Consider the following 25,618-nt stretch of genomic DNA (forward strand, 5'->3'; position numbering starts at 1 on the left):
CAAAAAAATGTGCTTTTGACAAGCAACCACATAAATAGAACACACAACTGGGGTTTGTGAATTTACTCTTTTTTGTTTTATGAAAACATGCTAGTAATCATTTTATATAAGCAATAAGGCACTCAAACCTGTAGATGATCATGAATAACAGACTCAAACCTGTAGATGATCATGAATAACAGACTCAAGGGTTGTTTCCCGGCACGCCGCTTCCCACTGTGCCTAACTACAGCCCAGAATTGTGTGTAATTCACTATAATCCACGATTCTCATGTCTTATTGCTAAAGTATCCTCTGCAGTTTGATGTGTTTATCGTGTGTGTGTGTGTGTATCCTCTGCAGTTTGATGTGTTTATCGTGTGTGTGTGTGTGTGTGTCTCTTACATGTGTGTATCCTCTGCAATTTGATGTGTTTATCGTGTGTGTGTGTGTACGTGTGTGTATCCTCTGCAGTTTGATGTGTTTATCGTGTGTGTGTGTGTGTGTGTGTGTGTGTGTCTCTTACGTGCGTGTATCCTCTGCAGTTTGATGTGTTTTTCCAGCTCGCGGCGCAGTTGGACCTCAGCTCCGTACTTCCCCACCGTCCCATCATCCACCAGCAGGAAGTGGGAGTGGAGGTTGTTCAACACGTTGAGCTTGGACAGGGGGTTCAGCAACGTCTGGTATGGGGCTACAACCTGGAACATACACACACTTTACTCAGACTGGACAGCAGATATTTTTGACCACTTAAAATTAATACTGGGTAAATAAGTATTGTAATGTGCTTGTTTGTGTTTTGGTTTCACTATCCAGAAGTCGGGTAAAAAAGGAAAATGACATTTCTCTGGTCCCCACAGGGTAAAAGGCTATTTTAGGTTTAAGAGTTTAGAGGTTAAAGGTTAGGGAAAATAGGATTTTAATCAATTGTTTGGTCCCCACAAGGATAGTAAAAAACAAACTTTTGTGTGTGTGAGTGTGTGTTCCTCACGTCTCTCCCGATGAGGTCATTGCGGTTCTCAATGACGCCCCAGGGAGCGACTCCAATTGTACAGATCTTCCTCGACGATCTAGAACAGTGTTCCTTCAACGCATCACCCACATGTTTGGCAACACCTGGAGGTCAGGGGTTAAAATACAACCAATCAACACCAAGAAATGGATCAAAACAGACTAGTGTAGTTGTCTGGACAACTAGTCTGCTGTCGCTGAGTGTTACTATCAGGACCAGTCAGAATAAACACCAGTCTGGTTAATTAACCCACTAAGTAATCAGTTAAATACTGTCATTAAGTAAGGAGTCAAACATTATCATTAGGGCTCCATAATGAGTTAAACACAGTGTATAGGTCCCAGTAGCGCTGGGATGGAGACACACAACTCTGCTAAGACAGAACACCCGACTTGTGTCTTTTACCTAATAAGAACAGGAAGTCACTGTGTGTGAGAGAGTTTCCTCGAATCTGTGCGTATGTGCGTTTTTCTATGCCCGTGTGTATGTGTATCACCTGTGTTAACCCCTCCTGTCAGGATCCATGCCCCAGTGGTGACAGCAGCTTTGATCAGGCCCTTTCCCACCACCTGTTTGATTCGGGGGTGCAGGTCAAAGTTCTGGATGCCTCCGTGGACAGAGATGAGGATCTTAGGAAGCTCCATCTGCCACTCATTCAGCATCAGCCTCAGGATGCTCTCTGGCCTGCTGTCATGGGACAGACGCACATACTGGGGACAGGAGAGGAGTGGAGAGGAGGGGAGGAAAGGAGAGATTGGAGGGGTTGAACTTCTCTTGTACAAACTAAATGTTGCAGTCCTTTCAAAATACACCCATCTTTAATTTCAAGTTTGAACTCGAGCTTAACGTGATTATTAATGATGTTCCAATGTCAACACTTGGGTCTTTGAGGGTGGATTTCCCGGACCTACATGGACATGCTTGATACATCGTCACCATTAACTGTGTCAATCTGGGCCGTGGAAAGCGGTCCTGAACGTACCGTAAAGGATATTCTCAGTCTCACAGCCACACAACCCCTTCACTTGTTCCAAGGCATAATAAACCTGTAGTTTTAAGAGGGGGATTTGCCTATATTACAGTCACTGCTGTTTCTAAAATAGTAGACTGAATGGCGTTGTGTGATTATATTCACCAACTTCATGTAGAATAACCAATAATAAACACTTAGTTTAGCCCAAAAGGGATGGAGGTGACTCATCAAAAACATTGCGTATGTTTTGCAAGGAATACACAGGCCGAAGTAAGTAAGTAAGTCTGAGGTAAAAGTGTTTTCCTAGGTGTTGTATAGGTGTCTGCATCCCAAATGTCACCCTTTTACCTACATAGTGCACTAGTTTTGACCAGAGCACAATGGGCCATGGTTAAATGTAAGGCACTATATAGGGAATATGATGCCATTTGGGACTCACTAGCTGGCTATGGAGGCAGACTAGACAGGCTAGGCTGCTCAGCTCAGGGAAGAGTTTCCAGAATGCTAGGTCAGGCCAGGTCAAAGGATGTCTTATAATGTAGACCTTTGGAGCTGGTGGCGATGGCCAGAGACAATGTGACTGAGACACAGGTTTGATTTGTTGAGCTAAGCGCTTAGAGAGTGCCGATCTCTGTGAGGTCCACCATGGAGATGTGAGAGTGTGTGTGTGTGTGTGTGTGTGTGTGTGTGTGTGTGTGTGTGTGTGTGTGTGTGTGTGTGTGTGTGTGTGTGTGTGTGTGTGTGTAAGCTTCTCTCCACCCTACCTTGGCTCTGTAAGAGTGCGACCCTCCCTGGAAGTTAACGATGCCGTAAGCGTCTGTAGGGCTCTCCTGTGTGTGTTTGTCCACAGCCCACTCCTCCAACTCCGGCTGCACCCCACCCTCTGCCCCCCCACCCAAGTTCACGTCTGAATACTTCATGGCCAGGCTGGCTGTAAACCCAGCATGCTGCCGTACCAGCCGACCACAGCAGCATCTAGAGGAAGGGGGGGGGGGAGACAGAGATAAATATTATTTTACACACAGACCCATCAGAGCCCCATATGAATCATCAGCTTTACCCCTCTACATTTCTATATTGTGACACACACACACACAGGGCAGTCTAGGTCCTGCTACACCCTCTCAGAGGGATGATGTGTTCCTCCTGACACACAAACCATTACCTTCCAGGCTTTATTTTCAGGACCGGGGTGTAGTACTGTACTATATACAGTGGAGTACTATATACACACACAAGACTATACAGTGGGGTATTATATACAGTACTATACAGTGGGGTACTAAATACACAACACTATACAGTGGAGTATTATATACAGTACTATACAGTGGAGTACTTTATATACAGTGGAGTACTATACAGTGGAGTACTATATAGCCAGTACAGTAGAGACGCCTTAGAGGAGGAAGGGGAGGAACATCCTCAGTGAATAAAAAAAAAAATAGTAGTGTTATCCTTTTTAGATAAAACTATACTAAATATATTCACGTCATAACATAATTGATTAAAACACAAGGTTGGCGATGAAGGTCTACAGTAGCCTCAGCAGCACTCTGTAGTGTAGCACCATGGTGTAGCCGGAGGACAGCTAGTTTCCGTCCTCCTCTGAGTACATTTACTTCAATACAAAACCTAGGATTCTCAAGGTTCTCACTCCCTTCCACAGACTTGCACAGTAATTATGACAACTTCCGGACAACTTCCACCAACCTATCAGAGCTCTTGCAGCTTGAACTGAAATATAGTCCACCCAATCAAAGGATCAGATAATGACTAGTATTTTTTTATTTTACCTTTATTTAACTAGGCAAATTCTTATTTTCAATGACAGCCTAGAAACAGTGGGTTAACTGCCTGTTCAGAACCTTGTCAGCTCGGGGGTTTGAACTTGCAACCTTCCGGTTACTAGTCCAACGCTCTAACCACTAGGCTACCCTGAAAGAATAAGCTACTGCTAGCTAGCACTGCAGTGCTTAAAATGTGGTGAGTAGTTGACTCACAGAGAGAGAGATTAAGACATTAGTTGAACAGTTATGAACAATTGAATTTATTTTAAAATGAAGGACAAGCAAGAGAGAACAAACTATATTAGAACTGATCAGATAATCTGTATAGACAGCCTAGGAACAGTGGGTTAAAGCTCGGGGTTTGAACGGAACAGGCTGAAAGAATTTTCCGTCAGTGCTCAGAGAGAGAGATTAAGACATTAGTTGAACAGTTATGAACAATTGAATTTTTATTTTTACTTTCACTTACTTTAGCTAGTGAATGCAGCTAGCTAGTTTAGCCTACTCAAAACACCTGGCTCAAACAGAGAGGGATGCCATGTTAGCTAGCTGGTATGGCTATTCAACACTGGAACTTTTCCAAGTCAAGGTAAGCTTTATAAATTTATTGCCACTGGGGCCCGCCAGTGTATCTGCTAAACTGCTTGCTAACTGTACACTGTACTGCATGACTGTAGCGGGTTTACTAACGCGTTAGTTCTAGTAGCTATGTTGACTGACGTTGGCTAAAATGGTGACAACGACGTAGGCTATGTGTAGAGGTTAGCGGTTATGATATAAAGGTTTGGCATGGAAAGTTTTTTTTGCCTGGTCACAGACAGCTGATGTGTTGTGCACCGAAACCCACAAATGAAGGGAACAGGTGAGAGGAAGAAAGCGCATAGATTTGAGAAGAATTTAATGAGGAAAGTGATCATGCTGTTTGTTTGTGGCTGCTATGAAAGTGAACTGTATTTGTGATCAGGGGTGTATTCATTCCGCCAAAAAACTTCCTTAAACTGGTGCAAACGTAATGAAACGGGGATACACATACATTAATTTGTCCAATAGAAACACTCGTTTGCAACTATTGGACTAATGATTACAGTTACACATTAGATCAGCTAGATGCAGGCAAGATTGTGCAAGGCGGTATTGAATGAGATTGATTACCTTGATTACTCAAATGTTTCTCTCGACCTGTGCACCTACATTGTAAACGTTCATAAGATAGGTTGTAACAACCTCATGATGGGTATAGGGACAATTTGAGTATCATGTAGTAACCTAAACGATGTTACATTGAGTTGGGTGAATGGAATATGAATGACAGTCATCGAATATGCTGTAACAGAAATAACGGCCTGCTCATAAAAATATCGTAAATATCGTCCTTCCTCATCTTAAAACGGCACCGACTGCCACTGATACAGTACTATATACAGTGAAGAACCATAGGCGGAGTGCAATAGAGACTAGGCTACACTTCCACACAGAACTTTAATACCAGTTATTGTTTATGTCAGTCAGTACAGTATTTTAGAAGAGGTTGGTTGAATTGAGGAGGTCCCAGGGTCTTGAGTCAAGGACTGGGCTCACGTCTGTATGAGAGATCAGAATAGGGCCAAAGACTCACCTCACCAACTGCTGACAGATCTGACATCCTGGAAGGCATCTGAAACAACATCAACAAACACATCTTCACATTAGAGTATGAAGTAAAATATAAGTATTATACATACATTATATACCTACACTACAATTCAAAAGTGTTAGAACACCTACTCATTCAAAAAGGGTTTTCTTTATTTTTTACTATTTTCTATATTGTAGAATAGTGATGACATCAAAACTATGAAATAACACGTAGAAGAAAAAAAAAGTGTTAAACAAATCCACATTTATTTTAGATTAGAGATTCTTCAAATAGCCACCCTTTGCCTTGATGACAGCTTTGCACACTCTTGGCATTCTCTCAACCAGTTTCATGAGGTAGTCACCCGGAATGCATTTCAATTAACAGGTGTGCCGTTATAAAAGTTAATTTGTGCAATGTCTTTTCTTCTGATTGGCTCAAACGCATTAGGTTGTGTTGACAAGGTAGGTGTGGTATACAGAAGATAGCCCTATTTGGTAGAAGACCACGTCCATATTATGGCAATAACAGCTCAAATAAACAAAAGAGAAACGACAGTCCATCATTACTTTAAGACATGAAGGTCAGTCAATACTGAACATTTTAAGAACTTTGAAAGTTTCTTCAAGTGCAGTCACAAAAACCAAGCGCTATGATGAAACTGGCTCTCATGAGGACCGCCACAGGAAAGGAAGACCCGGAGTTACTCTGCTGCAGATGATAAGTTCATTAGTTACCAGCCTCAGAAATTGCAGCCCAAATAAATGCTTCAGAGTTCCAGTCACAGACACATCTCAACATCAACTCTTCAGAGGAGACTGCAGCAATTCGACCATAAAGGCCTGATTCACACAAAGAAACCACTACTAAAAGGACACCAATAAGAAGAAGAGACTTGCTTGGGCCAAGAAACCTGAGCAAATGGACATTAGACCTGTGGAAATCCGTCCTTTGGTCTGATGAGTCCAAATTGGAGACTTTTGGTTCCAACCGCTGCGTCTTTGTGAGACGCGGTGTGGGTGAACAGATGATCTCCGCATGTGATTTCCCACCGTAAAGCATGGAGGTGTGATTTGCTGGTGACACTATCTGTGATTTATTTAGAATTGAAGGCATACTTAACCAGCATGGCTATCACAGCTATATGCCATCCCATCTGGTTTGGGCTTAGTGGGACTATCATTTGTTTTTCAACAGGGCAATGACAACACACCTGCAGGCTGTGTAAGGGCTATTTGACCAAGAAGGAGAGTGATGGAGCGCTGCATCAGATGACCTGGTCTCCACAATCACCCGACCTCAACCCAATTGAGATGGTTTGGGATGAGTTGGACTGCAGAGTGAAGGAAAAGCAGCCAACAAGTTCTCAGCATATGTGGGAACTCCTTCAAGACTGTTGGAAAAGCATTCCAGGTGAAGCTGGTTGAGAGAATGCCAAGAGGGTGCAAAGCTGTCATCAAGGCAAAGAGTGGCTATTTGAAGAATCTTAAATATATTTTGATTTGTTAAACACTTTTTTGGTTACTACATGATCCCATATGTGTTATTTCATAGTTTTGATGTCTTCACTATTATTCTACAATGTAGAAAATAGTACAAATAATCTAAAAAAGAAAGAGTGGAGGCTGTAATAACAGCTTTCCCCTAGATTTTGGAACATTACTGAGCGGATTTGCTTCCTTTCAGCCACATAAGCATTTGTGAGGTCGGGCACTGATGTTGGGCGATTAGGCCTGTCTCACAGTCTGCGTTTAAATTCATCCCAAAGGTTTTCGATTGGGTTGAGGTCAGGGCTCAGTGCAGGCCAGTCAAGTTCTTCCACACCGATCGACAAACCATTTCTGTTTGGACCTCGCTTTGTGCCATAAAGTTGGAAGAAAAGAATCGTCAAGAATGTCATTGCATGTTTTAGAGTTAAGATTTCCGTTCACTGGAACTAAGGGGCCTAGCCCGAGCCATGAAAAAACAGCCCCAGACCCTTATTCCTCCTCCACCAAACTTTACAGTTGGCACTATGCATTGGGGCAGGAAGTGTTCCTGGCATCCGCCAAACCCAGCTTTGTCCGTGGGGCTGCTAGATGGTGAAGCGTGATTCATCACTCCAGAGAACGCGTTTCCACTGCTCCAGAGTCCAATGGTGGTGAACTTCACACCACTCCTGCCGATGCTTGGCATTGCGCATGGTGATCTTAGGCTTGTGTGCTGCTGCTTGACCATGGAAATCCGACTTACAATTCTTGTGCTGACGTTGCTTCCAGAGGCAGTTTGGAACTCGGTAGGGAGTGTTGCAGCAGGGGACAGAAGATTTTTACATGCTACACACTCAGTGGTCCAGTTCTGTGAGCTTGTGTGGCCTACCACTTCGCGGCTAAGCCGTTGTTGCTCCTAGATGTTTCCACGTCACAATAACAACACTTACAGCTGAATGGGGCAGCTCTAGCAGGGCAGAAATTTGACTGACTTGTTGGAAAGGTGGCATCCTATGACGGTGCCATGTTGAAAGTCACTGAGCTCTTAAATACGGAATTCTACTGACAATGTTTGTCTATGGAGATTGCATGGCTGTGTGCTCGATTTTATATACCCGTCAGCAACGGCTGTGGCTAAAATAGCCGAATCCACTCATTTGAAAGGGTGTCCACATACTTTTGCATATATAGTTTAGCTAACCAGGCCTTATAAAATAAGAGAGGTGAACCCAGACAACCGTTTCTATCTAGTCTTGTTTGAAGACACGTTCATCATGTACCCATTGTTAGCCCATCTCAGGGTTGTACTTCACATGAAGCAGTAGTGTTGTTAGTATGATCAATAAGTAAACCAGCTAGCATTGATTGAGTAACACTCACACCGATATATAAATCAAATCAAAGTGTGCCGAATACAACAGGTGTAGACCTTACAGTGAAATGCTTACTTACAGGCTCTAACCAATAGTGCAAAAGGGTATTGTGAACAATAGGTAAGTAAAGAAAAAAAAAGTAAAAACGACAGTGAAAAATAACAGCAGCGAGGCTATATACAGTAGCGATCACACGTGGTGTGATCATAACATACAGGAACTCAAGTGCTTCTGTTCACCGGACTTAGAATTCCTCACAATCAAATGTCGACCGCATTATCTACCAAGAGAATTCTCTTCGATTATAATCACAGCCGCATACATTCCCCCCAAGCAGACAAATCGATGGCCCTGAACTAACTTTATTTGACTCTATGTAAACTGGAAACCACATATCCTGAGGCTGCATTCATTGTAGCTGGGGATTTTAACAGGGCTGTTCTGAAAACAACACTCCCTAAATTCTATCAGCATATCGATTGTGCTACCATGGCTGGTAAAACCCTGGATCATTGTTATTCTAACTTCCACGACGCATATAAGGCCCTCCCCCGCCCTCCTTTCGGAAAAGATGACCACGACTCCATTTTGTTGCTTCCAGCCTATAGACAGAGACTAAAACAGGAAGCTCCCGTGCTCAGGTCTGTTCAACGCTGGTCCAACCAATCTGATTCCACGCTTCAAGATTGCTTCGATCACGTGACTGGGATATGTTCCGCATTGCGTCAAACAACATTGATGAATACGCTGATTCGGTGAGCGAGTTTATTAGCAAGTGCATCGGTGATGTCGTACCCACAGCAACAATTAAAACCTACCCAAACCAGAAAATGTGGATTGATGGCAGCATTCGCACAAAACTGAAAGCGTGAACCACTGCTTTTAAATCAGGGCAAGGCGACGGAAACATGACTGAATAGTGTAGTTATTCCCTCCACAAGGGAATAATCAAACAAGCCAAGCGTCAGTATAGAGACAAAGTAGAGTCGCAATTCAACGGCTCAGACACAAGAGGTATGTGGCAGGGTCTACAGTCAATCACGGATTACAAAAATAAAACCAGCCTCGTTGCGGACCAGGATGTCTTTCTCCTAGACAGACTAAACAACTTCTTTGCTCGCTTTGAGGACAATACAGTGCCACTGACTACCAAAACCTGCGGACTCTCCTTCACTGCAGCCGATGTGAGTAAAACATTTAAACGTGTTAACCCTCGCAAGGCTGCAGGCCCAGACGGCATCCCCAGCATCGTCCTCAGAGCATGCGCAGACCAGCTGGCTGGTGTGTTTACAGACATATTCAATCAATCCTTATCCCAGTCTGCTGTTCCCACATGCTTCAAGAGGGCCACCATTGTTCCTGTTCCCAAGAAAGCTGAGGTACCTGAACTAAATGACTACTGCCCCGTAGCACTCACTTCTGTCATCATGAAGTACTTGGAGAGACTAGTCAAGGACCATATCACCTCCACCCTACCTGACACCCGAGACCCACTCCAACTTGTTTACCGCCCCAACAGGTCCAGAGATGACGGAATCGCAACCACACTAAACACTGCCCTAACCCATCTGGACAAGAGGAATACCTATTTGAGAATGCTGTTCATCGACTACAGCTCAGCATTTAACACAACTGGGTACTGGACTTCCTGACGGGCCGCCCCCAGGTGGTGAGGGTAGGTAACAACCTTTCCACCTCGCTGATCCTCAACACTGATGCCCCACAAGGATGCGTTCTGAGCCCTCTCCTGTACTCCCTGTTCACCCACAACTGCGTGGCCATGCACGCCTCCAACTCAATCCTCAAGTTTGCAGACGACACTACAGTAGTAGGCCTGATTGCCAACAACGACGAGACGGCCTACAGGGAGGAGCTGAGGGCCCTCGGAGTGTGGTGTCAGGAAAATAACCTCTCACTCAACGTCAACAAAGGAGATGATCGTGGACTTCAGTAAACAGCAGAGGGAGCACCCCCCTATCCACATCGACGGGACAGTAGTCGAGAGGGTAGTAAGTTAAGTTCCTCGGCGTACACATCACGGACAAACTGAATTGGTCCACCAACTCAGACAGCATTGTGAAGAAGGCGCAGCAGCGCCTCTTCAACCTCAGGAGTCTGAAGAAATTTGGGTTGTCACCAAAAGCACTCAAACTTTTACAGGTGCACAATGAAGAGCATCCTGTCGGGCTGTATCACCGCCTGGTACGGCAACTGCTCCGCCCACAACCGCAAGGCTCTCCAGAGGCTAGTGAGGTCTGCACAACGCATCACCGGGGGCAAACTGCCTGCCCTCCAGGACACCTACACCACCCGATGTCACAGGAAGGCCATAAAGATCATCAAGGACATCAACCACCTGAGCCACTGCCTGTTCACCCCGCTATCATCCAGAAGGTGAGGTCAGTACAGGTGCATCAAAGCAGGGACCGAGAGACTGAAAAACAGCTTCTATCTCAAGGCCATCAGACTGTTAAACAGCCACCACTAAAATTGAGTGGCTGCTGCCAACATACTGACTCAACTCCAGACACTTTAATAATGGAAAAATTCATGTAAAAAAAATGCATCACTAGCCACTTTAAACAATGCCACTTAATATAATGTTTACATAGCCTACATATCATATGTATATACTGTACTCGATACTGCATCTTGCCTATGCCGTTCTGTACCACTCATTCAAATATTTTTATGTACATATTCTTCATCCCTTTACACTTGTGTGTATAAGGTAGCAGTTGTGAAATTGTTGGGTTAGATGACCCGTTAGTTATTACTACATTGTCGGAACTAGAAGCACAAGCATTTCACTACAATCGCATTAACATCTGCTAACCATGTGTATGTGACAACTAAAATTTGATTTGATTGGTCGGGCCAAAGACTCTAGTTTTACAGAAAGCTGATATTGATATGATCTCCAAGTTAGGAATTACCTACAAAAGTGCCTAAAGTTGGTGGATTTGGTGCCTCTAGGGGAAAGTCAGGAAGACATTAGATGGCCTTTTTACTGAAGAAAGTGTTTGTTTCATATGTTTGTGTTCTGCGTGTTTTGTGTCATTGATGTGTACAGACACAGTGCCTTAGGAAAGCAATCAGACCCCTTCACTTTTTCCACAGTCAGCCCTCATTTTAAATTGGATTAAAGAAATAAAATCCTCAATACACACAATACCCCATAATGACCGGAAACATAACATTTTTGCAAATGTATAAAGAATTACAAAATAAAAGTATTCAGACCATTTGCTATGAGACTAAAGCTCAGGTGCATCCTGTTTCCATTGATCAAAAACGTGAGTCCACCTGTGGTAAATTCAACTGATTGGACATGATTTGGAAAGGCGCGCACCTATATAAGGTCCCACAGTTGACAGTGAATGTCAGAGCTAAAAAAGGCCATGAGGTCAAAGGAATTGTCCGTGCTCTGGGTCAGATGAAACCAAAATTGAACAAAGAACCCAATGGTCACTGACAGAGCTCAAGAGATGGGAGAACCTTCCAGAAGGACAGAGAGCTCCTTGATGAAGTCCTGAGCGTTCTGGAGCAGGTTCTCAGACTGGTGCAAAATTCACCTTCCAACAGGACAACAGCCCTAAGCAACAGCCAAGACAAACGGGAGTCTTCGGGAAAAATGTCCTTGGCAACAATGCAAAACGTTATGTTTGGCGTACCTTCCAAAGGACAACACAGCTCATCACCCTGAATACACCATACCTAACATCCCTGTTGAGAACTAAAAATATGTTTATGGAAAACCTTTTTTTTTTAATACAGTGCAGTATTCAGCCCCCTTGAACATGACCTTTTGCCACATTTCAGGCTTCAAACATAAAGATATAAAACTGTATTTTGTTGTGAAGAATCAGCAACAAGTGGGACACAATCATGAAGTGGAACGACATTTATTGGATATTTCAAACTTTAACAAATCAAAAACTGAAAAATTGGGGCAAAATTATTCAGGTTAATACTTTGTAGGACCTTTTGCTGCAACACCTGTAAGGTATGTCTATCAGTTTTGCACATCGAGAGACTGAAATTTTTTCCCATTCCTCCTTGCAAAACAGCTCGAGCTCAGTGAGGTTGGATGGAGAGCTGAACAGCAGTTTTCAGTTCTTTCCACAGATTCTCGATTGGATTCAGGTCTGGACTTTGACTTGGCCATTCTAACACCTGGGGTTTATTTTTGAACCATTCCATTGTAGATTTTGCTTTATGTTTTGGATCATTGTCTTGGAAGACCTCCGTCCCAGTCTCAGGTCTTTTGCAGACACCATCAGGTTCTCTTCCAGAATGGTCCATTTGGCTCCATCCATCTTCCCATCAATTTTAATTATCTTCCCTGTCCCTGCTGAAGAAAAGCAGGCCCAAACCATGATGCTGCCACCACCATGTTTGACAATGGTGTGTTCAGGGTGATGAGCTGTGTTGCTTTTACGCCTAACATAACGTTTTGCATTGTTGCCAAAAAGTTATGACCAGAGCACCTTCTTCCACATGTTTGGTGTGTCTCCCAGGTGGCTTGTGGCAAACTTTAAACACACTTTTTATGGATATCTTTCAGAAACCTGCCACTCTTCCATAAAGGCCAGATTTGTGCAATATATGACCGATTGTTGTCCTGTGGAAAGACCTCAGCTGTAAATCTCTGCAGTTCATCCAGTGAATGGGCCTCTTGGCTGCATCTCTGATCAGTCTTCTCCTTGTATGAGCTGAAAGTTTCAGGTCTTGGTAGATTTGCAGTGGTCTGATACTCCTTCCATTTCAATATTATTTGCACAGTGCTTCTTGGGATGTTTAAATGGGAAATCTTTTTGTATCCAAATCCGGCTTTAAACTTCTTCACAACAGTATCTCGGACCTGCCTGGTGTGTTCCTTGTTCTTCAAAACTGACCTCTAGAGACATACCCATTTAAGCGACTTACAGGTAAACAGGTGGATTGTATTTATCATCATTAGTCATTTAGGTCAACATTGGATCATTCAGAGATCCTCACTGAACTTCTGGAAAGTTTTGCACTGAAAGTAAAGGGGCTGAATAATTTTGAATGCCCAATTTTTCAGTTTTTGATTTGTTAAAAAAGCTTGAAATATCCAATAAATGTCATTCCACTTCATGATTGTGTCCCACTTGTTGTTGATTCTTCACAAAAAAATACAGTTTTATATCTTTATGTTTGAAGCCTGAAATGTGGCAAAAGGTCGCAAAGTTCAAGGGGGGCGAATACTTTCGCAAGGCACTGTATATACACACATTGGGTTTGAAATATTTTCATAGTTTTGATAGTTCCTTACTCATGATGGTTCATTTTAGTGTGCACCCGTTTTAAGAGCGTCCCTCAACCTGCGCCAGAAATAAGAAAATGTAGTTCCGGTAAAATAGGTATTTAGTTTTGAATGGTTTTGGCAACAGATGAGCGGTTTCCTGCTTTGTAAAAGGTGCCACCACAGACAAAGCCATGATCCATTTGGTTCTATGGCAGAGGCTGTGGCATAGCTATGTCCAGAGCCATATATTAAGAAATAAATGACTCTGGTTAAGCCTAATCAAACTTGCCTGTGACAATGGTTTTCAAACGATACAAATGTAACAGCCTGAGCACACGACTTGAACCAACGATACAGATGTAACCATGTGCCATTTAGTGTATCATCTGACTGCCACTGCGCCCATGTGCATTCCACTGGTCACTTAACTAACTGTTCAAATTTTTTAAATCAAGAATAGAAGTTTCACGGCACACCTGAGAGATCCTCAAGACAAACCAGGTTGGGAACCACTACTTTTAGAGTGTGGAGATGGAATCCGTGTCACGGAGGGGAAACTGGAAAAGATTGATGTCATATTGGGAAAAACAGCCAGTGTGAAATCCTTTGTTAGTACTTCACAATAAAATACATGTTTTGAAGAGAGCCGACTTATTTGAGTGTCTAGCTGTCCAGTAGACGTGGTGAACTGAATGACTGTAACCTACCGCACACCAGAACGAACCCAAACCGTACTGTGCTTGCTTGGATTTTTCTTTTCAGATTGTCCTTCCCAACACAGTTGCAGCATTGTAACCCGGTCAGCATGGTTCAGTAGTGTGAAAAATGTACAAACGGGACCTCTGTAGAATTCCAGCACTGCAATGTCATATTCCGGCAAGTTCAAGTAGGAAATACTACAGTACTAGGCGGCAGGAGACCAAGTTCATACAAGCCTTAAACACAACACACACACAGCCTAGCCTACACGTCACACCGTCATATTATATACATGTAAAATGAGCAGCAGGTGTTGTTTTCTAATTGGATCCCCCAGCCTCCAAAAACGCTTTAGGTTGCGCTCGGTCCCCAGAGGTAGCAGCCCTGCAGTAACAGTTCAGCAGCATGCACTACCTCTCTCTCTTTGTGCTGTTTGCTGAGGAGACGTAGCTACAGGGCTCGAAATTAAAAAAGGTGTCTCTCTCAACCCGGGACGTTAAAATCAGATGTCTGGGACGGTTCAAAACAGACCTTGGGACTGTTCTGGGACAACAGATCCAAAACTCATGTAACCACTGTATATAAAAAATAAATACAAAGCAATTAGGCTGATGCAACAGATCACAATAAGCGCAACAACGCACACGCGGCAGTAGGCTCTGCATGAATGTTCCAGAATGCAAGTAGCTGGAAGACACTAAAAAGCATTTAGAAAGAGGGGAGATCTAAAGATGCAACAACTAGCATGGGTTGCAAATATGACTAGGAATGGGTCTTTGGCTGCTTGAACAAATTAAAGAAAGCTGGTTTCAATGGCATAAGGAAGTATTTATCAAATAATTGGTCTGATTTTGGTCTGATTTTGGCTAGGCTACTTTCCAACTGCTGACTGCCTCCGCTCAGAGGTACAAGGTGGATGATACGTGGTGAGCAACAGGCACCGGCCTTTCCCTCCTCTCAGCAACAGGCACCGGCCTTTCCCTCCTCTCAGCAACAGGCAGGCCTTTCCCTCCTCTCAGCCGGCCTTTCCCTCCTCTCAGCAACAGGCACCGGCCTTTCCCTCCTCTCAGCAACAGGCACCGGCCTTTCCCTCCTCTCAGCAACAGGCAACAGGCCGGCCTTTCCCTCCGCTCAGCAACAGGCCTTTCCCTCCTCTCAGCAACACACCGGCCTTCCCTCCCTCAGCAACAGGCACCGGCCTTTTCCTCCGCTCAGCTCAGCAACAGGCACCGGCCTTTCCCTCCTCTCAGCAACAGGCACCGGCCCTCCTCCGCTCAGCAACAGGCACCAGGCCTTTTCCCTCAGCAACAGGCACCGGCCTTTCCCTCCTCTCAGCAACAGGCACAGGCAGCAACAGGCCTTTCCCTCCTCTCAGCAACAGGCCTTTCCCTCCTCTCAGCAACAGGCCTTTCCCTCCTCTCAGCAACAGGCCTTTCCCTCCTCTCAGCAACAGGCCGGCCTTTCCCTCCTCTCAGCAACAGGCAGCAACAGGCACCGGCCTTTCCCTCTTTCTTTCCCTCCTCTCAGCAACAGGCACCGGCCTTTCCCTCCTCTCAGCAACTTTCCTCCCGCTCAGCAACAGGCACCGGCCTTTCCCTCCTCTCAGCAACAGGCCTTTCCCCAGCAACAGGCCTTTCCCTCCTCTCAGCAACAGGCACCGGCCTTTCCCTCCTCTCAGCAACAGGGCCTTTCCTCCTCTCAGCAACAGGCAGCAACAGGCCTTTCCCTCCTCTCAGCAACAGGCCTTTCCCTCCTCTCAGCAACAGGCACCGGCCTTTCCCTCCTCTCAGCAACAGGCACCGGCCTTTCCCTCCTCTCAGCAACAGGCACCGGCCTTTCCCTCCGCTCAGCAACAGGCACCGGCCTTTCCTCCGCTCAGCAACAGGCACCGGCCTTTCCTCTCAGCAACAGGCACCGGCCTTTCCCTCCTCTCAGCAACAGGCACCGGCCTTTCCTCTCAGCAACAGGCACCGGCCTTTCCCTCCTCTCAGCAACAGGCTCAGCAACAGGCCTTTTTCAGGCCTTTCCTCTCAGCAACAGGCACCAGGCCTTTCCCTCCTCTCAGCAACAGGCACCGGCCTTTCCCTCCGCTCAGCAACAGGCCTTTCCCTCCGCTCAGCAACAGGCACCGGCCTTTCCCTCCGCTCAGCAACAGGCACCGGCCTTTCCTCTCAGCAACAGGCACCGGCCTTTCTCAGCAACAGGCACCGGCCTCCTCTCAGCAACAGGCACCGGCCTTTCCCTCCGCTCAGCAACAGGCACCGGCCTTTCCCTCTCAGCAACAGGCACCGGCCTTTCCTCTCAGCAACAGGCACCGGCCTTTTCTCTCCTCTCAGCAACAGGCACCGGCCTTTCCTCCTCTCAGCAACAGGCACCGGCCTTTCCTCTCAGCAACAGGCACCGGCCTTCCCTCCGCTCAGCAACAGGCACCGGCCTTTCCTCCTCTCAGCAACAGGCACCGGCCTTTCCCTCCTCTCAGCAACAGGCACCGGCCTTTCCCTCCGCTCAGCAACAGGCACCGGCCTTTCCCTCCGCTCAGCAACAGGCACCGGCCTTTCCCTCCGCTCAGCAACAGGCACCGGCCTTTCCTCTCAGCAACAGGCACCGGCCTTTCTCTCCTCTCAGCAACAGGCACCGGCCTTTCCTCTCAGCAACAGGCACCGGCCTTTCCCTCCTCAGCAACAGGCACCGGCCTTTCCTCAGCTCAGCAACAGGCACCGGCCTTTCTCCTCTCAGCAACAGGCACAACAGGCACCGGCCTTTCCCTCCGCCTCAGCAACAGGCACCGGCCTTTCCCTCCGCTCAGCACAGGCAGGCCTTTCCTCCTCTCCGGCCTTTCCCTCCTCTCAGCAACAACACCGGCCTTTCCCTCCGCTCAGCAACAGGCACCGGCCTTTCCTCCTCTCAGCAACAGGCACCGGCCTTTCAGCAACAGGCACCCCTCCTCTCAGCAACAGGCACCGGCCTTTCTCTCCTCTCAGCAACAGGCACCGGCCTTTCCTCTCAGCAACAGGCACCGCTCTTGTGTTTCAGCAACAGGCACCGGCCTTTTTGAGGCACCGGCCTTTCTCTCCTCTCAGCAACAGGCACCGGCCTTTCCCTCCGTGCCTCTAGTAGGCTTTTGGCCTTTCTCTCCGCCGCACCGTGCCTCTAGTAGGCTTTTGTTTCCGCACTGCTAGCTTCGGGTAATAATGCCATGGGTGGGATGGGAGACATGGAGAGAAAGCATAAAGCATCTTAGCTGACTGCATAAAGCCATTGGGCCACCACGAGCTGCCAGAACAGCTTCAATGTGCATAGGCATGGATTCTACAAGTGTCTGGAACTCTATTGGAGGGATGCCAAACCATTCTTCCACAAGAAATTCCATAATTTGGTGCTTTGTTGATGGTGGTGGAAGACACTGTCTCCGGTCCCACTCCAGAATCAAGATTAGTCTTGAGCCCTGGGAAGCTATATTTACGAGCGCGCCAATGTATAAATGTTTTGAAAGTTTAAAACGAGTAAAAATTCATGAACATTTTACGAAATGTAGTCCTAGGTTGTTGTCTATTTAGCAAACTATTGGTGATGAGTTAATAGTATAAAATTTTTATACCAAGTGATGCACTGCTAGGTTGGCTATTTTAGCTAGGCTAACGTTAGCAAGCTAGCACAGTATCTTGATCTTCCCTTTTATCTTTCCAACAGCAGTTTCAGATGAGCAGCACTCAGTGAGTCAGTGGTCACCGTAGTGAAAAAGTAGCTTCATGGAGGTGCCAAAACAAAAGACAAGAAAAGTGCCGGACATAAGATTGAAGGAGTGCAGTAGATCAATGGCTACATAGCCATCGACACTGTTCAATTTACAATAGACTGGTACTATGCAGTCAGCTAGCTAGCGATACTTATTCCCAGACAGTAAATCAATAATTTAGCTAATAAAAGCAGAATCTAATTCGTCTTTACAGGGTAACCCCATCATTGTTAAGGCCAGACATTTTCGCCATATGGTTATGGCAGGGTTCAAAGACAGGCAACAGAGAGAGTGAGCATCCCCCATGCTGAGGCAGGGAGAGGACGAACAGGTCATCAGGTGAGAATGAGTTATAAGGCACTATCAGTTCAACTCCTCATCTTTGCAGACTACAGCCCAAGTGCTACAACAAAATGACTGCTGCCTGCATTCTGAATTCATTTGGTTGTCATGGCAGGGATCAGAGACAGTCCGTAGAGAAAGGGGAGAGCACAGGGTGAGGACAAACAGGACATCACATAAACATTTTACATTTGAGTTATAAGGCAGTCTAGTAAAACACGTTGCACTGCTATTTACATCACTATCGGTTCAGCTCTCATCTTTTCTGACTGTAGCCCAAGTGTTATAAATGTTGTTGTCGGCATTCTGATTTCATTTGGTTGTCATGGAGGTTGAAGATGTGGCTGTGACCAACAATGACACAAAGCAGATTGCACCATGTTGCCGTCTGTCCTCTCCACCAGGAGAAGCCGGACACCATAGATAGGAAAAACAATATGCCCACATCTGATTTCCATCAGCGACGGGCATAAACAGGTATTTGGTGCATTTAAGTGAATTGAGAATGAAGATCTGAATCCTCTCTGTACCACGACATGCCCACCTTTGTATATATGGTTGCAACCGGTTATTCAATGTGTATGTTTTTACTTGATGGTGAACGACAATGTTAAGTATTTATGAAGTCTATTGCTTGAGAATGATGCCATACCTGATTGGTTTATTTTGAAGTCTAATGCTTTTGAATTTGAGAATGACGCCATACTGTTTTGCACCCCTCCCCCGATGCTGTTACTCTCTGTTATTATCTATGCATAGCCACTTTAATAACCCTACCTGCATGTACATAATTACCTCTACACCGGTGCCCCCGAACATTGACTCTGAACCGGTAGTCCCTGTATATAGTCCCCCTATTGTTATTTACTGCTGCTCCTTAATTATTTGTTTTGTTGGTTAAATAAGCATTTCACTGTAAGGTCGACACCTGTTGTATTCAGCATTTCACTGTAAGGTCTACACCTGTTGTATTCAGCATTTCACTGTAAGGTCTACACCTGTTGTATTCAGCATTTCACTGTAAGGTCGACACCTGTTGTATTCAGCATTTCACTGTAAGGTCTACACCTGTTGTATTCAGCATTTCACTGTAAGGTCGACACCTGTTGTATTCAGCATTTCACTGTAAGGTCTACACCTGTTGTATTCAGCATTTCACTGTAAGGTCTACACCTGTTGTATTCAGCATTTCACTGTAAGGTCTACACCTGTTGTATTCAGCATTTCACTGTAAGGTCGACACCTGTTGTATTCAGCATTTCACTGTAAGGTCTACACCTGTTGTATTCAGCATTTCACTGTAAGGTCTACACCTGTTGTATTCGGCGCATGTGACAAATACAATTTGATTTGATTTATTTTGAAGTCTAATGCTTGAAAATGATGCCATACTGATTGATGTATTTGAAGTCTAATGTTTGATCCATATTGAAGAGTTACATTTTCAACTGTCACTGAAGTATTTGATGAATTATTACTGCAAATTAAATTGTGTAAGAAGTTTCTGGACTCGACTGATAATAAGTTAGTTGGGTATAAGAAATGAGTTATTCAAGACCATGTACTAGCCAGGCGTGGCGAAGGGTACACAAATAGAATAATGGGCTTTGACATTCAAATGTAGTTAAATAATGGGTGTGGTGGTGTTGTTAACTGTTAAGAGTAGGAAGTAATATAGACAAATATTGGTTTTTGCAGTTGTGATTGGGGTATATTGACCAAATTAATCAGGATTTTTTTAGATGCATTTTCCCTTAGAAAGTCAACAGAAACAACCATTTCACAGCAAATAAAATGAAATGTCCCAAGCCCCCGGACCCCCTGTAGAGGGGTGTTGACACTGGAACCAGTTGACCCTGAACCTTCCAATATCCAACACAAAGTTACACCCTTGGCTGGCTGGCTGTTGGAGGATAACCTAGTAGTTGGATTCACCCTGCCCTAACACCAAACTTTACTTACTACAGTAGTGGTGAAGTTTCACCTTCTGGCCTTTACTGACACACTCAGTGTAATGACAGATTGCAGTGTACTAACCCCACCATGCAGGTAATAAACACTCAAGGATGGAGGGACGGGAGAGAGAGAGATACATGTGAGAGACAGAGACAGAAAGAAGACAGACAGACATACTCTGTCATATCTGGAGTATTTCTCCTGTCTTATCCGGTGTCCTGTGTGAATTTAAGTATGCGCCCTCTAACTCTCTCCTCTAGGAGGACCAGAGTCCTAGGACCATGCCTCAGGACAACATGGCCTGATGACGCCTTGCTGTCCCCAGTCCACCTGCTGCTGCTCCAGTTTCAACTGTTCTACTTGCGGCTATGGAACCCTGACCTGTTCACCGGACGTGATACCTTGTCCCGGACCTGCTGCATTCGACTCTCTCTCTATGATTGGCTATGAAAAGCCAACTGACATTTACTGCTGAGGTGCCGACCTGTTGCACATTCTACAACCACTGATTATTATTATTTGACCCTGCTGTTCATCTACAACCACTGATTATTATTATTTGACCCTGCTGTTCATCTACAACCACTGATTATTATTATTTGACCCTGCTGTTCATCTACAACCACTGATTATTATTATTTGACTGTTCATCTACAACCACTGATTATTATTATTTGACCCTGCTGTTCATCTACAACCACTGATTATTATTATTTGACCCTTGTTCATCTACAACCACTGATTATTATTATTTGACCCTGCTGTTCATCTACAACCACTGACCCTGCTGTTCATTATTATTATTTGACCCTGCTGTTCATCTACAACCACTGATTATTATTATTTGACCCTGCTGTTCATCTACAACCACTGATTATTATTATTTGACCCTGCTGTTCATCTACAACCACTGATTATTATTATTTGACCCTGCTGTTCATCTACAACCACTGATTATTATTATTTGACCCTGCTGTTCATCTACAACCACTGATTATTATTATTATTTGACCCTGCTGTTCATCTACAACCACTGATTATTATTATTTGACCCTGCTGTTCATCTACAACAACTGATTATTATTATTTGACCCTGCTGTTCATCTACAACCACTGATTATTATTATTTGACCCTGCTGTTCATCTACAACAACTGATTATTATTATTTGACCCTGCTGTTCATCTACAACCACTGATTATTATTATTTGACCCTGCTGGTCATCTATGAACGTTTGACCATCTTGGCCATGTACTGTTATAATCCCCACCCAGCACAGCCAGAAGAGGAATGCCCACCCCGCAGAGCTTGGTTCCTCTCTAGGTTTCTTCCTAGGTTCCTGCCTTTCTAGGGAGTTTTCCTAGCCACGTGCATCTGCATTGCTTGCTGTTTTAGGCTGAGTTTCTGTACAGCACTTTGTGACATCGGCTGATGTAAAAAGGGCTTTATAAATACATTTGATTGATTGATACCTGTGGGGGTCTTTCGACACTGGAAGTATGTGGACACATTCCCTCTTGGTGAAAGTGCTTTCTATCCAGGATTTCTGGGACTGTGGAGAGAGGAGACAGAAATATAATGAATCAAAACGTTACAAATTGTCTCCCTGTATCAGAGATCACTATAGTAGGGAAACCATGGGCCAATGTACAGTTCAAACGGGGCTGTAGCTGGTCTACTTGGTTGCTTAATTGACTTACCCTGGAACATTCAACATACATACAGTCTTGGACAAAAGTTTTGAGAATGACACAAATATTAATTTCCACAAAGTTTGCTGCTTCAGTGTCTTTAGATATTTTTGTCAGATGTTACTATGGAATAATGAAGTATAATTACAAGCATTTCACAAGTGTCAAAGGCTTTTATTGACAAGTACATGAAGTTGATGCAAAGAGTCAATATTTGCAGTGTTGACCCTTCTTTTTCAAGACCTCTGCTATCCACCCTGGCATGCTGTCAATTAAATTCTGGGCCACATCCTGACTGATGGCAGTCCATTCTTGCATAATCAATGCTTGGAGTTTGTCAGAATTTGTGGGGTTTTGTTTGTCCACCCACCACTTGAGGATTGACCACAAGTTCTCAATGGGATTAAGGTCTGGGGAGTTCTGGCCATGGACCCAAAATATCTGTGTTTTGTTCTCCGAGACACTTAGTTATCACTTTTGCCTCTTGGCAAGGTGCTCCATCATGCTGGAAAATGCATTGTTCATCACCAAACTGTTCCTGAACGGTTGGGAGAAGCCCTTTTTGTGCAAAGCAATGATGATGGCATGTGTTTCCTTGCAGGTAACCATGGTTGACAGAGGAAGAACAATGATTCCAAGCACCACCCTCCTTTTGAAGCTTACAGTCTGTTATTCGAACTCAATCAGCTTGACAGAGTGATCTCCATGCTTGTCCTTGTCAACACTCACACCTGTGTTAACGAGAGAATCACTGACATGATGTCAGCCAGTCCTTTTGTGGCAGTGCTGAAATGCAATCGAAATGTGTTTTGGGGATTCAATTAATTTGCATGGCAAATAGGGACTTTGCAATTAATTGCAATTCATCTGATCATTCTTCATAACATTCTGGAGTATATGCAAATTGCCATCATACAAACTGAGGCAGCAGAATGTGAAAATTAATATGTGTGTCATTCTCAACTTTTGGCCACGACTGTACATACATACAATTTGAACTCATGTCAACAAAATAATACAAGAAAATATTTTCACAGTTAAAGGCAGTCCAAGCAATGTTTGCTGTGGTAACTAACCAGTAACCACAGAGCCGAGCTCCCCTCAGGGGCACCCCAAACTAGTCAGCCAGGAGCTCCTAGTGACCCCCTAATCCAGGAGGCTCAGTATTCTGATTGATAAACTAATAAATGTAATCAGACTAAATCCTGCTGTGTATTAGACCAGAGCTGCTAGTGCTGCCAAGTGGACAGCAGTGTGTGTGTGTGTGTGTGTGTGTGTGTGTGTGTGTGAGAACAGCAGCCGTCCGTTCACAACCAAACTCTCTCACTCTCCTGAGACAGGCGGCTGAGCGTCCAGCGAGAGCGAGGGCTTTATGTCAGAAGAATTTTCAATTATTTTTCAGGGTTCCGTTGTTCCGATAGCTTTTTGTTCCTGGTTCTAAACAACACAGGGCCTCACAGACGATTAGCACCAATAATCCTTCCTTCTTCTCAAAGGAACAGGCTGAAATTCCTCACCTCCTCCTAACTCAGAGAAGTACTGGGTACAGTGGTTTACTGGCAAAGAGCTGAGATTACACAACACTGGGAATGACCAGGTTTGAAGAGGCCTAGTAGCCCTGTTGTCTTCCCACGGTGAAAGAACATACCAGCCAGAAACAGTTTTAGGACAACAGGCATTTCAGAAACAGAGCTTGAAGAACTGAAGTTCTCGAACAAAGGTCAAATGGAAGTTGTAACACAGCAGTGGCACATCAAAAGTTCTAGAACAACAGAAGTAGAACAGAATTCTAAAACAGGAGGTAGAAGACCAGAAGTTCTAAAACAACAGAAGTTCTAAAACAACAGAAGTTCTAAAACACAGATAAAACAGGTAATCTACCTGGAAGTTGTCTTCTTCTTCATCGCGGTGGTGTTCAAGGGCTGAGTACAGGAACATACCAAGTAACCTTCACGCATCTCCTGGCTAACCAACCACACCAGCACTGCAGACCAGCATCAACAGATCTCCACAGATACCATCTGTCACTCTATATCTTCCTCTCTCACGCTCTGTCCCTCACCACATAATCGCTCCGGTCTCAAAGTCTAAAAGGTGATGGAAAATTGCAAATCCGTGTCTGTTAAAAGCTGAGCGATCAGTGAGCAGTAGAGAGAAACCTCGTGTTACTCTAACTGTGAATAGGAGTTAATCTGTAAAACAGAGACACTCAGAGGGCTGATGAATGTGTCTGAGACACACTGCTTATTACGAGAGAGAGAGAGAGAGAGAGAGAGAGCAGGATGGTAGAGGCCTCAGTAATTTAGATCTTCTTCAGACCACCTGCTGAGACAGTCTCACTCGTCACGTGAGCATGTTTCACTCAACCAACCACCTCCGCTATATACACAGGGACCACAGGTTAGGTACTTATAAGACAAGGCTTACCATTACTAGGCAACTAATAGCCACTGGGAGCGACTCACTTCCCACTGAAACTAGGCCCAACTCTCTGGTCAATGGCACTACTGCTATTCAAATCTGTTCTAGCCTGATCAAGCAGACTGCCCGCTGTGTTCACGTTGACGTGAAGTGAAACAATGTGAGCGATCGTGAGATCAAGCTGGTTTCACAAGGCAATCGCTGTTCATTATTAGTGATGGGGGGGGGGGATATATACAGTTACATATTGCAATATTATTTTGGGACGATATTATATAGATATTTGACTCCAAGTATCGATTTGTAAAAAACAATTATATGTGTAGGCCTATATACAGTACCAGTCAAAAGTCTGGACACACCTACTCATTCAATGGTTTCTCATTATTTTTACTTTTTCCTACATTGTAGAATAATAGTGAAGACATCAAAATAATGAAATAACACATATGGAATCATGTAGTAACCAAAAAAACAAAAGCTAGTCGGCTGTACCTGCACCAAAACTGTTTTTTTTCATCCTATAGCTTGTTTTCGATCTTCTTTTTAAATGGTGAGTCAACATGTTTTCAAGCACTTTTATTTCCCTGACTGATCAAAACTCGTTCTCGTGCTCTCTTCTTGTCTCTCTGCAGCAGACACTCTATAGTGAGAAATATGTTTAGAACGTCAAAGCACAAAATCACAGTATCGAATCAATATATATATATATAGAATTATGACACAAAATCACAGTATCGAATCGCTATATATATATATATATAAATATATTTATATATATAAAATTGTGACAATCGCAATACATATCTTATCGGCACCTAAGTATCGTGATAATATTGTATCTGAGTCCACCTAAGTATCGTGATAATATTGTATCTGAGTCCACCTAAGTATCGTGATAATATTGTATCGTGAGTCCACCTAAGTATCGTGATAATATTGTATCTGAGTCCCTGGCAATTCCCAGGACTATTCATTTTGGTAAAACTATCTTCAATAGGATGGTGATATTATGATAACAGGAGAAGATTTGAATGCTTCAGATAATGAACACAGGACATCTCATCCATTCAGGTGGTCTGATGGTTAATAGTGTTAACAGAGGGTTGTTAGAGAGGCTTTGGTCCCCGCTGACCTGTATCCATGGTACCTGAGAATGTCAGGCAACAAAAGACTCAATTTAGATGCACATTAAAGCCCCAGCCAGGAACACAAACACGTCTACCTCGTTCCCCCCCCCCCTCTCCCCCCTCCCCCCCTCTCTCTCTCTCTCCCTCCCCTCTCCCCCCT

The 25,618-nt window shown here is 44.4% G+C and overlaps 1 protein-coding gene across 1 annotated transcript in view; it reads right to left on the bottom strand.

The window, feature by feature from the left end:
* Positions 1-25,618, bottom strand: part of trpm7 (transient receptor potential cation channel, subfamily M, member 7) — an 89,323-nt gene that overhangs the window by 53,362 nt on the left and 10,343 nt on the right. The window contains 6 exon segments of the mRNA XM_064990009.1: positions 506-677; positions 971-1,095; positions 1,488-1,701; positions 2,729-2,939; positions 5,370-5,408; positions 21,689-21,768. Coding sequence (XP_064846081.1) covers positions 506-677; positions 971-1,095; positions 1,488-1,701; positions 2,729-2,939; positions 5,370-5,408; positions 21,689-21,768 — 841 coding nt within the window.

The sequence above is a fragment of the Oncorhynchus masou genome, chromosome 2 (assembly GCF_036934945.1).
Source record: "Oncorhynchus masou masou isolate Uvic2021 chromosome 2, UVic_Omas_1.1, whole genome shotgun sequence".
Classification (NCBI taxonomy): domain Eukaryota; kingdom Metazoa; phylum Chordata; class Actinopteri; order Salmoniformes; family Salmonidae; genus Oncorhynchus; species Oncorhynchus masou.